Genomic DNA, 19,307 nt, shown 5'->3' with positions numbered 1-19,307 from the left:
CATTGGAGTGGCCCAAATCTTTCCATCTGGGGTGAGCACTCAGAGGCCCAAGACCCCTCCATGGTCTGGCCTTGGCCTTCATCCTGCATCCTTTTGCTGGGGAGGAGGAGGTCTGGTTTGTCTTGCCTGGGGAAGGGGAAACATCAGAGTCATTCTGGAGGTCAAGGCCACCCCCCACCCCAGAACAGAACCGTGTCTCTGATAAAAGATTTTGAAGTGAATAAAGTTTTAAAAGCCAGTCCTGTGGTTTGTGCCTGCTGGGGCTTCCCACTCCAGCTTGTATGGGTCTGGGGCTAGTTGGACACAGGAGATGCGGGAATGCCATGAAAGGGCAGAGGGGTCTGTCAACCTCTGCAGACTGGGGCTCCCAGTGTCTTCACTCCCCCTCCCCCAAGCTGTCTCACTCCCAGGCAATGAGCCCCAGCCCTGGCTCAGCCTTGGAAGGGCTGCTTCTCCCTGCCCCCCACCATCATCACCACAGTCTGTTTTGGCTACACTTCCCCCCTGGTAATTGGCTAATTACTGGAGATTAATGTTGGTAAACAGAAGCCCTCTTCTCCTCTGCCATCTGCTCCTCCATTATTTCCCCATTGCATCCCCCTTTCACTCCCCCTGAAGCCCCAGAGTTAGTCGGCATGGCCTAGAGTCCCTAAGTGAGCACAGTCAGGGAAGGGTGGGGATTCCCTGGCTCCAGGTGCTGGGGAAAGAACCAGGGTGCCCAGGGAGGGGTGTGATAAGAGAGGATGCGGAGCTCTTCAGGGGTGGGGCTATCAGGCAGCAGGTTTTATTGGGAAAGAACACAACTCAGGAGCTGGGTGTTGCAGAGTCTGCTGCGTCTTGGGCTGCAGCAGCGGCCATCGCAGCAGCTCGTGCCTCCTTCTTCTTTCTTTGTTTCTCCTCTTTGAGGCGCTTGCGATGCTGCTTCTCCAAGTCTTGCAGCAGCTCCTGGAAGCGGGCACTCCTCGGGTCCACGTGGTATCCCAGGCGCTCCTGGGCCTCAGCCTGCAGCCGAGCCCTCCGCTCCTTGTCTGCTTGCTCCTTCTCCCTGCGCTCCTGCTGCTGCCGCTGCCAGTTCTCAATCATCTGTGGCATCTTGGCCATGCGCTCTTCAATGAGCTGCTCCCTGCAGGGGAAAGAGAGTGGTCAGTGAGGGCAGCCAGAGCAGTACCCATCCACCCACCACCCACCCCCAAGCCTTTGCCCACATCCTGCCTCTCCCAACGCCCCCACATCTCCAGATGAAAGACCGGGAAGACTTATGGTGGCCATTAAAACTGAAGAAAAATTCTTGACAAGTGAAGAGAGGCGGAGAAGAGAAACCAACATGTGTAGCCTTGAGCATGAGAGAACCAAGCCCCAGTAATTCCTAGGAGCAGACCCCAAGTCAACGCAACGTTTCCCTGAGCTGTCTACTGAATGTCGCATGTTATGCTGCGTGTTACGCCAGCTATTCCCACAGCTCACTCCTCCGTCCTACAGACATCACTGAGCAACCACTGTGTGCCAGGCCTACTTCGAGGCACAGAAGTGAAGGCAAGAAATGGATTGGACCTTTCCCTCCAATCCTGTGAGTTTGTAGGTGTGAGTCACTGTCCCATTTTAAGAATTAGAAACATGAAGCTGAAAGCCCCATGGCAGGGTCAACCAGCTGGGATAACTGGGGTTATCAGAGAGGTGTTCACATCCTAACTCCACCGTTCACTGCCTAAGTGACTGGACAAGTGACTTCACCTTCCTAGGCCTCAGTGTCCTATCTCTGAAATAAGGGTGGTTCCCTCTTCCTCTTAGAGCTGCTGTGAGGACAAGAACAATAAACACCAGGAACACACCTGCCTGCCTTTGGCTGCCCCCTCCCTTCGGTTAAGTGGCACAATCAATGTCCCTGGTCTTGCTTCCATTCTACTCCAAATCCTTCAGACCTGCCTCGAAGGCTGACCTCTGCCCTTGATTCCATGCCCCATCACCTCCCACTCTTCCCCAGCTACACTAATGTCCAGGCTGTTCCTTAAAGCACATTCCTACCTCAGGGCCTTTGCACCAGCTGTTCCCGCTACTGAGAACGCTCTGCCTACGATCTTCCCATGACTACCACTGATCATTCAGGTTTCTGCTTAAACATTTAAACGTCAAATTCTCAGGCCTGAGGCCTACCAAACCGAAGTCCCCCTCAGGCATGCATTCTCCACGCAATTTTATTTTCCTAATGGCTCTCTGTCGACACCTGAAATTATCTTTGTTTTGTTCCCTGCTGTGTCCTCAGTAGTGGGGGCAAGGCCTTGCGCACAGTAGCCGCTCAGTAAAGATCTGTTGATGAATGACTAAATGAACTGTTATTCAGAAGTCTGTTTTGTATCTAGGTGAGGATTCACGTAAATACTGCATACAAACCCCGAGATAAACTGCCCAATGGACTAAGTACTGCTGTTGGGACACAGTTCACCCACGGCCCGCAGCCCCGCGCCTGCCCGACCGCACGCACGCACCTGGCTTGTAGCTTCTGCTCCTCGGCCAGCTGCTGGACCCGCAGCGACTCCTGCATGGCCGCCAGGCTCGGGTACCATTCGCGCTCCTCAGCCTCCAGCTCGTGCAGCTGTTTCCGCGAAGGCCACAGAGAACCGGCGGCCACCCCGGAGGCGGCGCCATGCCGCCCGAACTGCTTAGCTGCGTAGCGCGGCCCCAGCTGCCAGGGCGGGGTCAGTGGGTCATCCGGGTCGGGCCACCAGGGCCCCCTTGAGCGGCGCGGGGGCGGAGGCGCTCGGTAGCCGCGGGAGCCCGGGCCTAGGGTCGTCACCAACCCGAGCAGGCTGCGCGCCTGCCGTGCGGGCGCAGCCATATTGGCCGTACGGGGTCCTCGCGAGCTGGCCGGGCTGGCCAAGGCGCTGCCTGCGCGTGAGGTTTGCTGAAGTCCCGGAGGAGGCCAGTAGCTTCCCTACTGCCTCTGTTCTGAGCAGGGAGAAGAGGGGAGTAATATATTTTTTTACACATCTTCAAGTGTAATTTTAAATATTATTGTAGCAGTTAATTTATTAAAGTCTTATTTAAAATTTAATTATATATTTTAAAAATAGCACTTATGGGCTTCCCTGGTGGTGCAGTGGTTGAGAGTCCGCCTGCCGATGCAGGGAACACGGGTTCGTGACCCGGTCCGGGAAGATTCCAGCAAAAAAAAAAAAAAAGAAAGAAAGAAAGAAAAAAAAAAGCAATTACTTTCTATGTTAAAATTTAAATGTTTAACATTTAAAATCATTTAACTATTTAAACATTCAAATGTCATTTCAATTTTAAGTTCAATCTACGTGGTACTTTATATTTTAATTTAAATATTTTAAATCTATTCGAAATATTTAAATTTTATAAACACTTATTTAAATATTGTTCATAACATTATTTATTTTATGCTTTTTAATTTGATCTTAGTATCTTTATTAGAATTTTAATTTTCAATAATTATTTAAAGCTTTACTTAACATTTATTTTAAATATTTACATTTCTGTTTAAAACATTTAAATTTGAATGTAGCTATTGTTTAAGATATTTATGTAGAATTTTATTTTAAATTCTATTGAAAATAGTTACTGTATGCCTTTTAATTTAATTTTTTTAATATTTTAAAACGTTTAAAACTTTTGATCGTGGTGTAGAAATTAAATACTTTTTTTTTTTTTTTTGCGGTACGCGGGCCTCTCGCTGTTGTGGCCTCTCCCGTTGCGGAGCACAGGCTCCAGACGCGCAGGCTCAGCGGCCACGGCTCACGGACCCAGCCGCTCCGCGGCATGTGGGATCTTCCCGGACCGGGCCACGAACCCGTGTCCCCTGCATCGGCAGGCGGACTCCCAACCACTGCGCCACCAGGGAAGCCCTAAATACTATTTTTTAAAAAGGATTTCCACCTTGAAAAGGAAGGAAATTCTGACCCATGCTACAGCATGGATAAACTTGAAAGACATAATACTGAGAGAAATAAAGCAGTCAGAAAAGGACATAGATTGTATAATTCCACTTATATGAGGTGCATAGAGTAGTGGAATTCATAGAGACAGAAAGTAGAATGGTGGTTGGGAGGGGCAGGGAGATTGGGAATGGGAGTTATTGATTAATAGGTATAGAGTTTCTGTTTAGGATGATGAAAAAGTTCTGGAGATGGATGGTGATGATGTTGCACAACACTGTGAATGTGCTTAATGCCACTGAACAGTACACTTAAAAATGATTAAAAAAGGGACCTCCCTGGTGGCGCAGTGGTTAAGAATCTGCCTGCTAATGCAGGGGACACGGGTTCAATACCTGGTCTGGTAAGATTCCACATGCCGCGGAGCAACTAAGCCTGTGCGCCACAACTACTGAGCCTGCACTCTAGAGCCCGCAAACCACAACTACTGAGCCCGAGTGCCACAACTACTGAAGCCTGCATGTGCAGAGCCTGTGCTCTGCAACAAGAGAAGCCACCGCAATGAGAAGCCCGCGCACCGCAAGGAAGAGTAGCTCCTGCTCACCGCAACTAGGTCTTCACAGCAACGAAGACCCTACGCAGTCAAAAAAAAAAAAAAAAAAAAAATTCAGTTTGCTCAGTGAGCAAAGAAGCCTGGACAAGAGTGTTCATAGTTCATAGCAGTAACATATATCTCATATATATCAGTCTCAAGCGGAAACAATCCACACCTGAGTCCATCTGCAGTAGGCTGGATACCTAAATTGTGATGTTTTAGCCAACAGAATACTGCACCGGAATGCAGGAGCATTCACAGCTGCTCACAGCAATGTGGATGATTCTCACCGACATTTTATGCAACAAAGGAAGCAGGACCCAAATGATTCCTTTTCATAAAGGAATATTTTTCATTGTGGAAAGTTTACACAAATTGTCCTTTTTTTATAAAGTTGAACAATCCTAGTGTCATTGTGGATGCACACCTTAAGGGGTAAAAGATAAAGAAAAGCCAAGCAGTGATCATTCTGGAAGTCAGGATGGGTCGCTGGGCTGTGGAAGCAGCTGGGTGGTGGTCACGTGGCAGCAGGTGGGCGGGGTTTGCTTTATAACAGGTCATTGAGCTGGGCATTCCAATTCTGTTTGCTTTTCTCTAAGTGGACTTTATTCAATGTTATTTCTTGATCTGGGCTTCAGTGATGCCTGAGTTATAATTATTCTTTCAGTTGTATCTAACTATATGTGTGGGCTGCACACTTTCTTATAGCTTTATTATATTTCACAATTTAAAAAATGAAAATACAAGCAACATAAAGGGTTTCAGTGAGAAGTCTTATCCCCACCCATCTCCCATCCTCTGCCTCTGTGTCTGAGCCCCTCCACCCCCACTTGTGTTAGTTTCTTATGTATCCTAGAGTTGCTTATACATTCTTATTAACAGTGTTAATGGATTATTTCACAGGGACAGAAGAGTACAGTCATTGTGTCATCACCCAGGTTTAACAAATATTCACTTTGGCTCGATTGCTTCAGATATTTTTTTTTAATTCCTTTTAATATAACTTGAGCCCTATTATGAAAGCCTCCAATGACAGTAAGGCCTCCGCCTACAGATGCTCCCCCTCCACCCCCACCCCCCTCCCATTTCTCAGGAGTAACAGTTACTTTGAAATTAGCATATTCTTCCAGGACCAGTCTTTATGTCTTTGCCACTTATCTGGAGTCTGTGGAAACAATATCAGTATATATTTTAAACAGTTTACATAAATGGTATCCTGAATGTATTAGTCTGCAACTTTTCTCCCTCCGCTTGTTGGTTTCCAGATATCTCCAGGTGGATCCATGTAGATTTTTTTCTTTTAAATAAATTTATTTATTTACTTATTCTTGGCTGCGTTGGGTCTCCATTGCTGTGCGTGGGCCCTCTCTAGCTGCGGCGAGCAGGGGCCACTCTTCGTTGCGGTGCACGGGCTTCTCACTGTTGGGGCCTCTCCTGTTGCAGAGCACAGGCTCTAGGCAGGTGGGCTTCAGTAGTTGTGGCACGCGGGCTCAGTAATTGTGGCTTGCAGGCTCTAGAGTGCAGGCTCAGTAGTTGTGGTGCACGGGCTTAGCTGCTCCAGCAGCATGTGGGATCCTCCCAGACCAGGGCTCAAACCCACGTCCCCTGCATCGGCAGGCGGACTCTTAAGCACTGAACCACCAGGGAAGTCCTGGATGCATGTAGATTTATTGCACATACTGTGTAGCTGTGTTTTTCACAGTGTGGGTGACAGGGCCGTTATTGATTCAGGAAGTCAGTGAAGTGGGTTCCAACCAGCATTTATTTATTTATTTCCAGGTTTACAATTAAGGGAAGGATGATTCATAGAAATCATTTTTTTTAATTTAAAAATTATTTACTTTTAGGGCTTCCCTGGTGGCGCAGCGGTTAAGAATCCACCTGCCAATGCAGGGGACACGGGTTCGATCTCTGGTCCGGGAAGATCCCACATGCCACAGAGCAGCTAAGTCTGTGCACCACAACTACTGAAGTCTGCTCCTAGAGCCTGTGCTCCACAACAAGAGAAGCCACCACAATGAGAAGCCCGCGCACTGCAACTAGAGAAAGCCCGTGCACAGCAACAAAGACCCAATGCAGCCAAAATAAAGAAATAAAGGTGTGTACTCTTAAAAACAAACAAACAGAAGGGGACATTTGTCCCCATTAAACCCTAACTCCCCATTCTCCCCTCCCCCAGCCCCTGGTAATCAACAATTCTAATTTCTGTCTCTGTGAATTTGACTACTCTTGGGACCTCGTACAAGTCGAATCACACAGTATTTGTCCTTTTGTGATTGGCTTATTTCACTTAGCATAATGTCCTCAAAGTTCATCCACATTGTAGCATGGGTCAGAATTTACTTCCTTTTTAAGGCTGAATAATATTCCATCATAAGTATTTACCACATTTTGTTTATCCATTCAACCACTGATGGACATTTGGGCTGCATCCACCTTTTGGCTACTGTGAATAATGCTCCTGTGAACATAGGTGTATAGCAGTTATTATTAATGGAAAAAATAGAATAAAATTAAAATGTCAGGTTGTATCACGTGTAGTAAGGGTAAGTATTGTTTGGTAAAGCTTTTATTTTTGTCACAGATACGTGTATGTATATACTGGTGGTACAATTGTGATTGACCTAACAAACCTTCCCCAAACAACCATTTTATTACGCTCATTGTGTAGATCAGGAATTTGGGCAGGGCACGGTGGGCGTGGCTTGTCTCTGCTCCATTGCTATCTGCAGCCCCAGTGGGAAGGATTGAAAGTTGAGTGAGTTTATACCCTGTGGCTAGAATCATGAGAAAGCATCTTTATTTATTCATGGTTTATGGTTCATTCTGGCTGGATACTCAGCTGGGCTGTTGGCTGGAACAGCTACACAGTGGTCTCTCTGCGTGGGCTAGTTTGAGCTTTCTCACAACGTGGCAGTTGGATCCCAAGTGAACAAGACTGAAGTGCATGGCATTTTTATGACTGAATCTCAGAAGTCACAGGACTCACTTCTGCTGTATTCTATTGGTCAAGCCAGTCACAAAGGTTGTCTAGGTTCAAGGGGAGGGGTCAGAGACCTTGTCACTAAATCAAAGGATTGTCAAAGTCACATTGTCACAGTCGCATACAAAGGATTGTACGTAGAGCATATAGGATAGGACATATTGTCGAGGCCTCTTTGGAAAGTACAATCTGCTACCTCTGGTTTACAGTGTAAAATGTATTTCTTACTGCATTTAGCGGTTAAAAAAAAAGTTGGAGAAAATATCTGCTCAGTATTATCTGTAGTATGAATAAACTATAATTATTCTGTCAGGCTGTTTTGATGGATGTTTGTTTCCAATTTTTCTTTCTTTAAAAAAATTGATTAATGTTTTGGCTGCGTTGGGTCTTCGTTGCTGTGCGCGGGCTTTCTCTAGTTGCGGCAAGCGGGGGCTACTCTTCGTTGCGCTGTGTGGGCTTTTTATTGCGGTGGCTTCTCTTTTTGTTGCGGAGCACAGGCTCTAGGCACCCGGGCTCAGTAGTTGTGGCGCACGGGTTTAGTTGCTCCGAGGCATGTGGGATCTTCCCGGACCAGGGATCGAACCTGTGTCCCCTGCATTGGCAGGCACATTCTTAACCACTGCACCACCAGGGAAGTCCCTCCAATTTTTCTTGGTTGCAGAAATGATGCTGCAGTAAGCCTCCCTGTCTGTGTCCCCATGTGCCCACGGGGAAATTTCCCTGAGGTGCTCAACAAGTCTGTCCCCAGGGTTTGCTGAGGGACAGATAGCCAGCGTGGTTGAGGTCCAGTGAATGAAGAGGTTTGAAGGGGGAGGTAAAATGAATAGTGTTAGGCAGGGGCCAACCATGCAGGAATTATAGGGCATGGTGAGGGGTTCTGGTTTTATTCCAAGGGCAATGGGGAGCCATGGGAGGTTTCTGAGCAGAGCAGTAATGGATATGACTTACAATTCTTTTCTGGGTGCTGAGCAGAAAAGATATTGAGTGGGGCAACATGTAGAAGCAGGAAGACCCATTAAGAGGCAGAAGGGGCCACATGGTCCCTGACCTGCACCGACCTCAGAGCCTTTTCATTACTTTTGCTGTTATCATGGCTAGAACTGTCTCCAGGATCTAGACACGGTGGGCTCTTTCTTATCATTCAGGTTTAACTCAGTGGACACCTCCCTGGCTCCTTGGACCTTTGAAAAGATAGGAAATGAAGTAGAGACAGTCCCTGACCTCAAACAGCTCACAGTCTTGTGGGTGAGAAAAACAAATAATTATAGTGGAGGCAAAGGAGTAGGCAGCCAGGTGTGGGACATCTGAGCTACAGTTTCCTACCAGACCAGGAAATGTGGGAACCACTCTGAGTTTTAAGCTGGGAACCAGAGCTTAGAGGTTAAAAGTAGGCACTCTGATGTCAAACCAGCTTGGGTTGAATTTCAGCTGCTGGCTGGAGTTCTCTGCACCCAGCAGGTACCGAATGGTCATGGGGAAGTGGCTTCTGAGAGCAGGCCTTAAACTGAGGTAACAGTCACATGACATAAAATTAATCGTTGTAAAGTGAACGATTCAGTGGCATTTCGTCTACTCACAATGTTACGCAACCACCATCTCTCTTTAACTTCTTGCACATTTCTATCACCTGTACCCATTAACAGTCACTCTCCAGTCCCCCTCCCCACCCAGCCCCTAGCAACCACTAGTTTACTTTCTGTCTCTACGGATTTGCCCATTCTGGACATTTCACGTAAATGGAATCATACACGATGTGACTACTTGTGTATGGATTCTTTTCCTTAGTTGGTTTTATTTATTTATTTATGTATTTATTTATTTGGCTGTGCCAAATAAATCTAAGTGTGAATCTTAGTTCCCTGACCAGGGATCGAACCCATGCCCCCTGCACTGGGAGTGCAGAGTCTTAACAACTGGACCACCAGGGAAGTCTCTCTTAGCATGTTTTCGAGGTTCATCCAATACTGTAACATGTATCGGTACTTGTTATGGAATGAGTTGTGTCCCCCCAAGATTCATATGTTAAAGTGCTAACATTCAGTACATGACCATATGTAGAAAAAGTGTCAAGTTAAAATGAGGTCATTAGGGTGGGCCCCAATCCAGTATGACTGGTATTTTTATAAAAGAGGAAATTTGGACACAGACACACACAGAGGAAAGACCGTGTAAAGACATAGGGAGAAGATGGCCATCTACAAGCTAAGGAGAGAGGCCTCAGAAGAAACCAACTGTGGTGACGACTTGATCTCAGACTTCTAGCCTCCAGAACTGTAAGAAAGTAAATTTCTGTTGGTTAAGACCCCCAGTCTGTGGTACTTTGTTATGGCAGCCCTAGCACATTAATATAATACTTCATTCCTTTTTTATAGCTGAATGATATTCTGTTGTAGGCAATTAAATTTTTTTAATTGAAATATAGTTGACTTACAATGGGCAATTTTTTTTGTAGTAATGAAAGATGAAAAATACCCAAATGTCTAAGAATAGAGGACTTGTCAAAGAAATTACTGACTATCCATACAGTGCGATACTATGCAGATGTTAAAAAAGAATAAAGGCGTTCTCTGTGTCATGGTTCTCAAAGTGTGGTCCTCAGGCCAGTGGCAGCATCACCTGGGAACTTATTAGAAATGCAGGTTCTCAGGCTCCATCCCAGAATCAGATCTGTGCGAGAGCCTTCCAGGTGATGCTGATGTGGGACTCAAGCTTGAGATCTACTGCTGTATAGAACGATGCAGCCCATGGGTTCACAGCAGCCCTCAGGTGCTTTTTTTAAAACACCACTGCCTGGGTCCCATCCCCAGAGATTCCAATGTAGTAATTGATTTGCAGCAGATTCTGGGCATCGATTCCTCGTTTACAAGTGACTCTAATGTGCAGCCAGGAATGTGAACCACTGATAAGGAGCAAACGCTCGCAGATAGAGTAAGTGCAAAAACCTAGGTGAAAAAAAGCTACGTTCTAGAATATTCTTTGCAGGATTGTTTGTGATGGTTAAAAAATTGGATAATGGGGCTTCCCTGGTGGAGCAGTGGTTGAGGGTCCGCCTGCCGATGCGGGGGACGCGGATTCGTGCCCCGGTCCGGGAGGATCCCGCATGCTGCGGAGCAGCTGGGCCCGTGAGCCGTGGCCACTGGGCCTGCGCGTTCGGAGCCTGTGCTCCGCGGCGGGAGAGGCCGCAGCAGTGAGAGGTCCGCGTACCACAAAAAAAAAAAAAAAAAAAAAAAAAATTGGATAATGGAGAAAAAAATTGGGGTGTATATATGTGCAGTGAAATACTGAAGGGCAGGACAGATGAAAGTTAAAAGGATATATACATTCAGATACCGTGTATATTGTTTTAAACAAAACAATTTTATGTATCTTTTCTGAATGGACACATATACGGTAAAACTATGAATACAGGCCTGAGGATTATAATTGGCAAATTCAGGGATTAGGGACAAGTCTAGAGTCAGTTTCTCTCATATCTGTGATCTTTTATTTCTTAATTGTGGTAATGAGTACAGAGGTGTTTGTTATATTTTTATCTCTCTATATTATATATTTATATTACTTATATATATATTACTATATACTTATCTATACCTATTATATATTTTATCTATTTTTATCTATACTTACTTGAATGCCCCAAATCACTTAAAAAACAAGGGGCAGAACAAAGGTATTGATTGCTTTCATTTGTGCTTTTTCCTTAAGGTTTTTTTTTTGCATTGAATTTTTAAATTCTAAAGGGACACCGCCCCCTCCCCCCTCCGCCCCCCCCCAATCTCATCTGCCTATTTAAATGTCCCTCCCCAACAGGAGAATCCTGCTGCTCTTTTCAGTGTGCAAATACAATTAACTTGTACCTGTAGGGGCTTCCCTGGTGGCGCAGTGGTTAAGAACCCACCTGCCAACGCAGGAGACACGGGTTCGAGCTCTGGTCCGGGAAGATCCCACATGCTGCAGAGCAACTAAGCCCGTGCGCCACAGCTACTGAGCCTGCGCTCTAGAGCCCGTGAGCCACAACTACTGAAGCCCGCCCGCCTAGAGCCCGTGCTCCCAACAAAAGAATCCACCACAATGAGAAGCCCTCGCACTGCAACTAGAGAAAAAAGCACGTACGAAGACCCAATGCAACCAAAAATAAATAGATAAATAAATTTTAAAAAATTGTACCTGTAAATTCTTTTCCCTCTTCCCCAAAACGTCAGCACCTTCTTACGCAATTTTTTTAACTTCATTTTTCTTATCTATATTTTCCATGTTGAAACTTCAAGAGTGTCGCAGCCCCGAACAACTGTGTGGGATTATGGGATTATGCCTGGGTGAGTCTACGGAAGAGAGAAGTCCGCGTGGCTGGAGGGAGTGAGAAAACGGGGGAGAGAGTGCGGAGAGACGAGGGTGGGGTGGTGATGGGAGCAAACAGGGTGGGGCCTGCTGGGCTTCAGGGAGAATTTTGGCTGTTAATCTCAGTGAGGTGGTTCCCGGCGTAGCCCTCTGGGTGCTGTCGGAGGAATAGACTTTGAGGGAGGGAGGAGGCGGGAGCTGGGGTACCAGGGTGGAGGGACTGCACTGGTTCAGGTGGGAGATAATGAGGATTATGTCCAGGTTGGTGACCGAAGAGGGAGTGAGAAATGGGCGGATTCTGGGTAGATTCTGAAGTGGAAGGGACTTGCAGTCATATCAAATTGGGGGAGGGGGAGTCAGAGAAAGAGGGGGCTTAAAGATGCTGCCAAGTTTGGAGCCTCAGCACCTGGCAGGACAGCGCTGCCATTATCTGGGTCTAGAGGACAGCGGAAGAGCAGGTTGGGGGACGCTCAGGGGCTCGGATGTAGTGGGGTCAGTGGGAGTTGCCCGCGCACCTCCAGGTGAGACGTCCGGGAGGCAGTTGTCCAGGGCACGGTCGCCGTGCAATCCCAAGAGTTGCCGCCAGAGGGCAAGCGCACCCCATCGCACTCGCAGCTCCGGGGGGCACGGGAAGGACCGGCTCTGCAGCATCTCAGGGCCCCGGGGCCTACAGCTCCTTACCTGGGTGTGAGGTGGGGGCCGCGCAGGTGCCAGGGCCAGGACTGGAACCCCCAGGCGCCTCCAGGGCCCCAAATCCTGGGACGGGGCTGTTTATGTGCTTCCAGCACTCCAACCAGCACTCCCCACGGGGCTGTTCCCACAGCACCTAGGCTCTCTGCAAAAATGTCACTTCCACAGAAAGACCTTCCCCGACCACCCTGGGGTCAGAAACCCCCACCCCGATTCTTCTAAGGCACATCCCATTTTATTTTATTTATTTATTTTTTGCGGTACGCAGGCCTCTCACTGCTGTGGCCTCTCCCGCTGCGGGGCACAGGCTCCGGACGCGCAGGCTCAGCGGCCATGGCTCACGCGCCCAGCAGCTCAGCTGCATGTGGGATCTTCCCAGACCGGGGAACGAACCCGTGTCCCCTGCATCGGCAGGCGGACTCTCAACCACTGCGCCACCAGGGAAGCCCAGGCACATCCCATTTTAGTATCTTCGTAACACTTAAGACTCTGAAATCATCTTATCTTGTGTTGTCTGTTTTCTACAATGTAGAAAACATTGTGGCAGCGAGGACCCATTTTCTGTGTTGTCCTCCTGTATCCCCAGGGCTCAGAATTATTCCTGGCCTCTAATGCATGCCAAAGAAAAAAACAACAGCAATAGTGTTAATCATAGCTTATTCATGGTGCTACTGTGTACCAACCTCTATTTGAAGCTCCTTACATAAATCATCTCCAGTCTTCAGAACAACCCTACCAAGCAGAGACTGGCTTTTCTGTTTTATTTTTTGGTTTTCTTTTGGTGGTGCCTCTTGGCTTGCAGGATAGGTTCCCTAACCAGGGATAGAACCTAGCCCTGGCAGTGAAAGCACCGAGTCCTAACCACTGGACCACCAGGGAATTCCCCCAAGTAGGGACTGTTGTTATCCCCATATTACAGAAGAGGAAACTGAGGCCCAGAGAGGTTTAGGGACTTGAGGTTGCATAACCAGGGAGTTTCAGTGTTGAGTTTGAAGCCTGAGAAGCATAACTGCAAAGTCTGAGTTTGCTAAATGGAAGAATGGGGCCCTGATGGGAAAGGAGCCCCTCAGGGCATTCAGCATTGTGCCCCTAAGCCCCTGCCTCTCCACCTTTCCTTTCTGGTCTCCACAGCCGACACACTCGCAAGCCCAGCCCCCAGATCCCGTGCCAGGGGAGGGGGAGGGGGGGGAACCCAGCAGGTAAGGGGTTTACTCTCCTCCCCATTGTGGGTTTGCAGAGGTGCCTCCCAGGCTACCCAGGTTGGGGGCAAACCATTAAAGGTGGATCTGGGGACTTCCCTGGTGGGCCAGTGGTTAAGATTCCACGCTCCCGATGCAGGGGCCAGGGTTTGATCCCCGGTCAGGGAACTAGATACCCATGTCACAACTAAGATCTTGAATGCTGCAACTAAGACCCGGCACAGCCAAATACATAAATAAATAAACATTAAGAACAGAACAAAGCAAACAACCACAAACAAGGTGGATCTGGAGGGAGTTCCCTGGTGCCCTTAGTGGCTAGGACTCAGCGCCTTCACTGCCTAGGACCAGGTTCAATCTCTGGTCAGGGAACTAAGACCCTGCAAGCCACGTAGCTCGGCCAAAAAAAAAGGGGGGGGGGCGGATCTAGACAGCACTGATTCCACCTACCAGACAGCAGGGTTGGCTGCCCAGGACCCTGAGCCCAGTCCCAGACTGACCAACACACAGAAAGACAGACAAACAGAGGGTCCTCAGCCAGCTGACCACTCTCTTGAGCTTGCTTAGTGGGGCCTGGCCACCCACAGGCTCAGGGAGGCCTGGACCCCGAGGCCTCCCGGCTCAGCCCCAGGCTGCTGCCAATGAGACCCAGTCTCTGGGTCAAGGGGCCCCAGCTTTCCCAGTGCCGTCCTCTGCCCTTGGCAGCTGGAAGGCCTTCCTGGGCCTGCAGAAAACTGGGCAGCTGGGGACCGGCAGGATGCAGCACGGGCAGGATGTGGCCATCACTGTCTCTGCCGCTGGACCCACAGGAAGTGGCCCAGGAGATGTGCAAAGCCGTGCCCTTCCCTCAAGCAGGGGAAGGAGAGGGCTGGGTTTCAGCGTTGATAGAGCACCGTCTGTGGCACTAGACAGATTTGGGGTCAACCCTGCATCCTTCACCTAAATGTCTCTGATCTTCCGTTTTATCCCTTGTAAGATGGGGCATAAGCATCTCCCACCTGGGCCAATGCAAGTGCTGCCATCTTGGTCTCCCAGCTTCTGCTATGGCCACCCTGTCTCCTGAGTCTAGTTTTCCATCTAGTGGCCAGAGGGCATCTGGGAACACCTGAGTCTGATCACATCCCTCCTCTGTTCAGAACCCTCCATGGCTCCCACTTCACTCAGAGTGAACGTCCAAGTCCTTCCTGTGGCCCACAAGGCCCTGCACAAAATGCCTGTCATCTCCTGCCCTTACCTCCTCCCACTCTCCCCCTCACCCACTTTCCTCCCGCCGCACCAGCCATCTTGCTTTTCTCCAGACACACCAATATTATGTGTACCTCAGGTCCTTTGCACTGCCTGTTCCCTTTGCCTCTAGCACTCCCCACCCCCAACATTCTATGGTTCCTTCTCTCACCTCCTCCAGGTTTTTACTCAGATGTTGTTTTAAAATGTTCCCCCTTTCTGATTTATTTCTCGCTGTAGTTCACATCATCACCTAACAAACGAAATTGATTTTGTAGTTGCATTTACCATCTATCTCCCTCACTAGAACGTTTGCTCCACCAGGGCAGAGATTTTTTTTTTTTTTTTTGCGGTACGCGGGCCTCTCACTGTTGTGGCCTCTCCCGTTGCGGAGCACAGGCTCCGGACGCGCAGGCTCAGCGGCCATGGCTCACGGGCCCAGCAGCTCCGCGGCATGTGGGATCTTCCCAGACCGGGGCAGGAACGCGTGTCCCCTGCATCGGCAGGCGGACTCTCAACCACTGCGCCACCAGGGAAGCCCGGGCAGAGATTTTTATGTCTTGTTCACTTCTGTAGCCCCATCCCTGCTCTAGAGCAGAGCCAGACACAGTGGGCACTAAGTATTTGTTAAATGAATGAATGAATAATAGTAGTACTTGCCTCCTAAGGGCTATTGGGCAGCCTGAATGAGAGGGGTAAGGGAAGCACTCGTACAGCTGCATTCAGTTGGCGCTCCATAAAGGTTTTGAAAATTCATACCATGTGTTGTTTATGGCCCAGGTTTTGGAGCGAGGCGTACCTAAGTTCAACTTCTGCCTCAGCTGCTGATTTCTGTGTGACACAGGGCAAGTGGCTTTCCTTCTTTATGCCTCAAGTCCCACCTTTGCAAAAGGGAGTTAATAATAGTTGAGAACTCATGCAAAGTGTTTGGCACCATGCTTACCAGGGTGTCAGTTCCCAAGACCCCTTGGCTTGTTATGTATTCAGCAAACCTTCATTGAATCCAGACCACTCGGTGGTATTGCACAGCCCTGGACCAGCTGCCTCAGTTGCCCCATACAGCCGTGCACACTGCACACAGCAGAGGGGACCCCTGACCTGGGATCCAGCTGTGTACCCTCTCCCAGAGCTGCAACTGTCCCGGGGGGGCACGAGGATGCTCTAAAGGCTAGCAGACCCCTCGGCCGCTGCATAGTCTTAGGCAAGCAAGGGACTTCTTTGAGCCTCAGTCTCCTCATCTGTAAATGGGGATATTAATGGTTCCAGACTTGCAGCATTGTGGGGAGGAGGGAGTTCCTCAAAGGTGAGCAGCATGGGCCCGGCAGGGTGTTAGGATTCGGCAAGTGTTAGCTTTTGTTACGATTCTTGGGGCTGTAGCCATAAACAAGACGGAAAGAGTCCCTGCCTTCAGGCAGTGAATATTCTGGGAGAGAGAGGAACATTGACAATCCCCCAAAGAGACATAACAATAAATTGCTATGAGACCCTGGAGAAAGAGATGAGGATGCTAGGAGAAAGACTACCAGGAGGGTAAAATTTGCCTTGGGGGTGCTTTTGAGGAAGGAAGGATGAGTTGGAATGAGCTCTGGGAAGAGTGGATGGAAGAGAAGTCCAGGTGGAGGGCGCAGCAGGGGCAACGTCCCGGAGGCAGAGGCACAAGTTTGGTGCATTGAAAGAACAGCGAGGAATAGAACTACCACATGATCCAGCAATCCCACATGTCCAGGGCATATACCTGGACAAAACTAGTATTCAAAAAGATACATGCGGGCTTCCCTGGTGGCGCAGTGGTTGAGAGTCCGCCTGCCGATGCAGGGGACACGGGTTCGTGCCCCGGTCCGGGAAGATCCCACATGCCGCGGAGCAGCTGGGCCCGTGAGCCACAACTACTGAGCCTGCGCGTCTGGAGCCTGTGCTCTGCAGCAAGAGAGGGCACGATAGTGAGAGGTCCGCGCACCGCGATGAAGAGTGGTCCCCGCTTGCCACAACTAGAGAAAGCCCTCGCACAGAAACCAAGACCCAACACAGCCATAAATAAATAAATAAATAAATAAATTTATTTTAAAAAAAAAGATACATGCACCCCTATGTTCATAGCAGCACTATTCACAATAGCCAAGACATGGAAACAAAATAAATGTCCATCAACAGATGAATGGATAAAGAAGATGTGTACATATATACAATGGAATACTACTCAGTCATAAAAAGAATGAAATAATACCATTTACAGCCACAAGGATGCAACTAGAGATTATCACGCTAAGTACAGTCAGGAAGAGAAAGACGAATACCATATGATATCACTTATATGTGGAATCTAAAATATGGCACAGATGAACCTATCTACAAAACAGAGACAGACTCACAGACATAGAGAACAGACTTGTGGTTGCTGAGGGGGACGGGGGTGGGGGAAGGATGGAGTGGGAATTTGGGGTTGGTAGATGCAAACTAGTACATTTAGAATGGATAAACAACAAGGTCCTACTGTATAGCACAGAGAACTATACCCAATCTCCTGGGATAAACCATAACGGAGAATATAAAAAAAGAATATATATATGTGTGTGTGTGTGTGTGTGTGTGTGTGTGTGTAACTGAGTCACTTTGCCGTACAGCAGAAATTAGTACAACATTGTAATCAATTATACTTCAATTAAAAAAAAAAAGAAAGAATAGGGACTTCCCTGGCGGTCCAGTGGTTAAGACTCCGTGCTTCCAATGCAGGGGGCTCGGGTTTGATCCCTAGTTGGGGAATTAAGATCCCACATGCTGCATGGTGCTGCCAAATAATTTAAAAAGGGGGACTTCCCCGGCAGTCCTGTGGTTAAGACTTCTCTTTCCAATGCAGGGGGTGCGGGTATGATCCCTGGTCAAGGAGCTAAGATCCCACATGCCTCGGGGCCAAAAAACCAAAACATAAAACAGAAGTAATATTGAAACAAATTCAATAAAGACTTTAAAAATGGTCCACATCCAGGAATAAAGACACAGACGTAGAGAATGGACTTGAGGACACAGGGAGGGGACGAAGTGAGAGAGTGGCATGGACATATATGCACTACCAAATGTAAAATAGACAGCTAGTGGGAAGCAGCCGCATAGCACAGGGAGATCAGCTCGGTGCTCTGTGACCACCTAGAGGGGTGGGATAGGGAGGGTGGGAGCGAGATGCAAGAGGGAGGAGATGTGGGGATATATGTATACGTATAGCTGATTCACTTTGTTATAAAGCAGAAACTAACACACCATTGTAAAGCAATTATACTCCAATAAAGATGTTAAAAAAAAAAGTCCACATCAAAAAATAAATAAATAAAAAAGAAAGAAAGAGAGAAATAACATCGAGGAGACCAGGGTGGCTGGGGCAGTGATGGGGGGAAGGGCAGGGAGATGTGGAGGCGGGAGGGCGGATGGGGGGTGCAGGGTTTAAACAGAGAAGGGCCATGATCTGGGAGCAAGTTGACAGATCCACTTACGTGGAGGGGATCATAGGAAGAACTAGCATTTACTGAGTGCCAACTGTGTCAGGCAATGAGCTAAGGGTTTTCTTTTTAATCCCCCCCAGGGATCCTGGAATACCACCCTTCCTATTGTCCCTCACCCTAGAGTGGTTTTCTTTTTTTTCCTGGTTGAACTTTGATGATTTTACAGGTGAGAAAACTGACGCCCAGAGAGGTTGAGTAAGTTGCCCCAAGGCACACAGCCAGCAGATGGCAGAGTCAGAATTTGAACCCAGGCATCCATGCCTCTCTAGGTAGGATGAAGTCTCTGGCTCCAGATTCCACTGCCCTTGACTCATCTCCCTGCCTCTGGCCCCAGGTGCTCTCCCGGCTGGGCTGCATGGCTGTCTACCTCCTCAATCACCTCTGCTTTGGCCACTGCTCCTCTTTCTACATCCCCGTTCATCCTCTGCAACAGCTGTGTGCCCGCTCGCACGCGCTGGGCACCTGTGGTCCTCTGGTGTTGGGCGGGCAGCCCAGCCTCCCGTCGCCAGGTGAAGGATGTCCACTGTGCGGGTTGAGGGGTGTCAGTGCGGACCAAAGGCATGAGCTGAGCATCACGAATGGACACACAGATGCATGCACCTTGGAGAGACGGGGGAAGACAGGCTGACAAAGACGCCAACCTGGACCATGCACACTGGGTCCAGCAACCAGGGACGCAGGACAGCCAGACAGGTCTCCAGAGTCCTCACCCTGCTCCTAGGGACACCAGGCACAGCCCCACCCATGGGGGTGGACCACTCATAGTCAAAGTGCATATTTATTGAGTACTCACTGTTTGCCACGCCCTGCTCTAAGTCTTTGATAAGTACTAACTCATGTCATCCTCAGAGCAGCCCCATGACACAGGGGTTAGTAGCATCACAAAAGGAAACCTGG

The 19,307-nt window shown here is 48.6% G+C and overlaps 2 protein-coding genes across 3 annotated transcripts; one reads left to right on the top strand and one right to left on the bottom strand.

Annotated features, from left to right (window-relative positions):
- Positions 1 to 38: 38 nt before the first annotated feature.
- Positions 39 to 2,839, bottom strand: GADD45GIP1 (GADD45G interacting protein 1). 2 transcript variants are annotated; one of them, XM_082837152.1, is made up of 3 exons: positions 2,484 to 2,839; positions 805 to 1,123; positions 39 to 126 (listed from the first exon to the last, which is right to left on the bottom strand). In XM_082837152.1, the coding sequence occupies exons 1-2, from the start codon at positions 2,831 to 2,833 to the stop codon at positions 805 to 807; spliced, it is 669 nt and encodes a 222-aa protein (XP_082693278.1). In that variant the 5' UTR covers positions 2,834 to 2,839; the 3' UTR covers positions 39 to 126. The 2 variants fall into 2 exon arrangements, with proteins under 2 accessions (XP_082693278.1, XP_082693277.1); XM_082837151.1 differs by lacking the exon at positions 39 to 126 and having other exon boundaries at positions 763 to 1,123.
- Positions 2,840 to 11,776: 8,937 nt separating this feature from the next.
- DAND5 (DAN domain BMP antagonist family member 5) lies at positions 11,777 to 18,974 on the top strand (the record flags this gene model as incomplete). The annotated part of the gene is given in 6 exon segments (XM_082836517.1): positions 11,777 to 11,784; positions 14,206 to 14,481; positions 14,483 to 14,546; positions 18,745 to 18,821; positions 18,823 to 18,925; positions 18,927 to 18,974. Coding segments are annotated over 6 exon segments (576 nt in total).
- Between the last annotated feature and the right edge of the window lie 333 nt (positions 18,975 to 19,307).

This window comes from Leucopleurus acutus (genome assembly GCF_964270905.1).
Source record: "Leucopleurus acutus genome assembly, chromosome: 3".
Lineage (NCBI taxonomy): Eukaryota > Metazoa > Chordata > Mammalia > Artiodactyla > Delphinidae > Leucopleurus > Leucopleurus acutus.
Note: the sequence above shows the minus strand (reverse complement) of the source record. Positions and strands in the feature narration are given on the sequence as shown.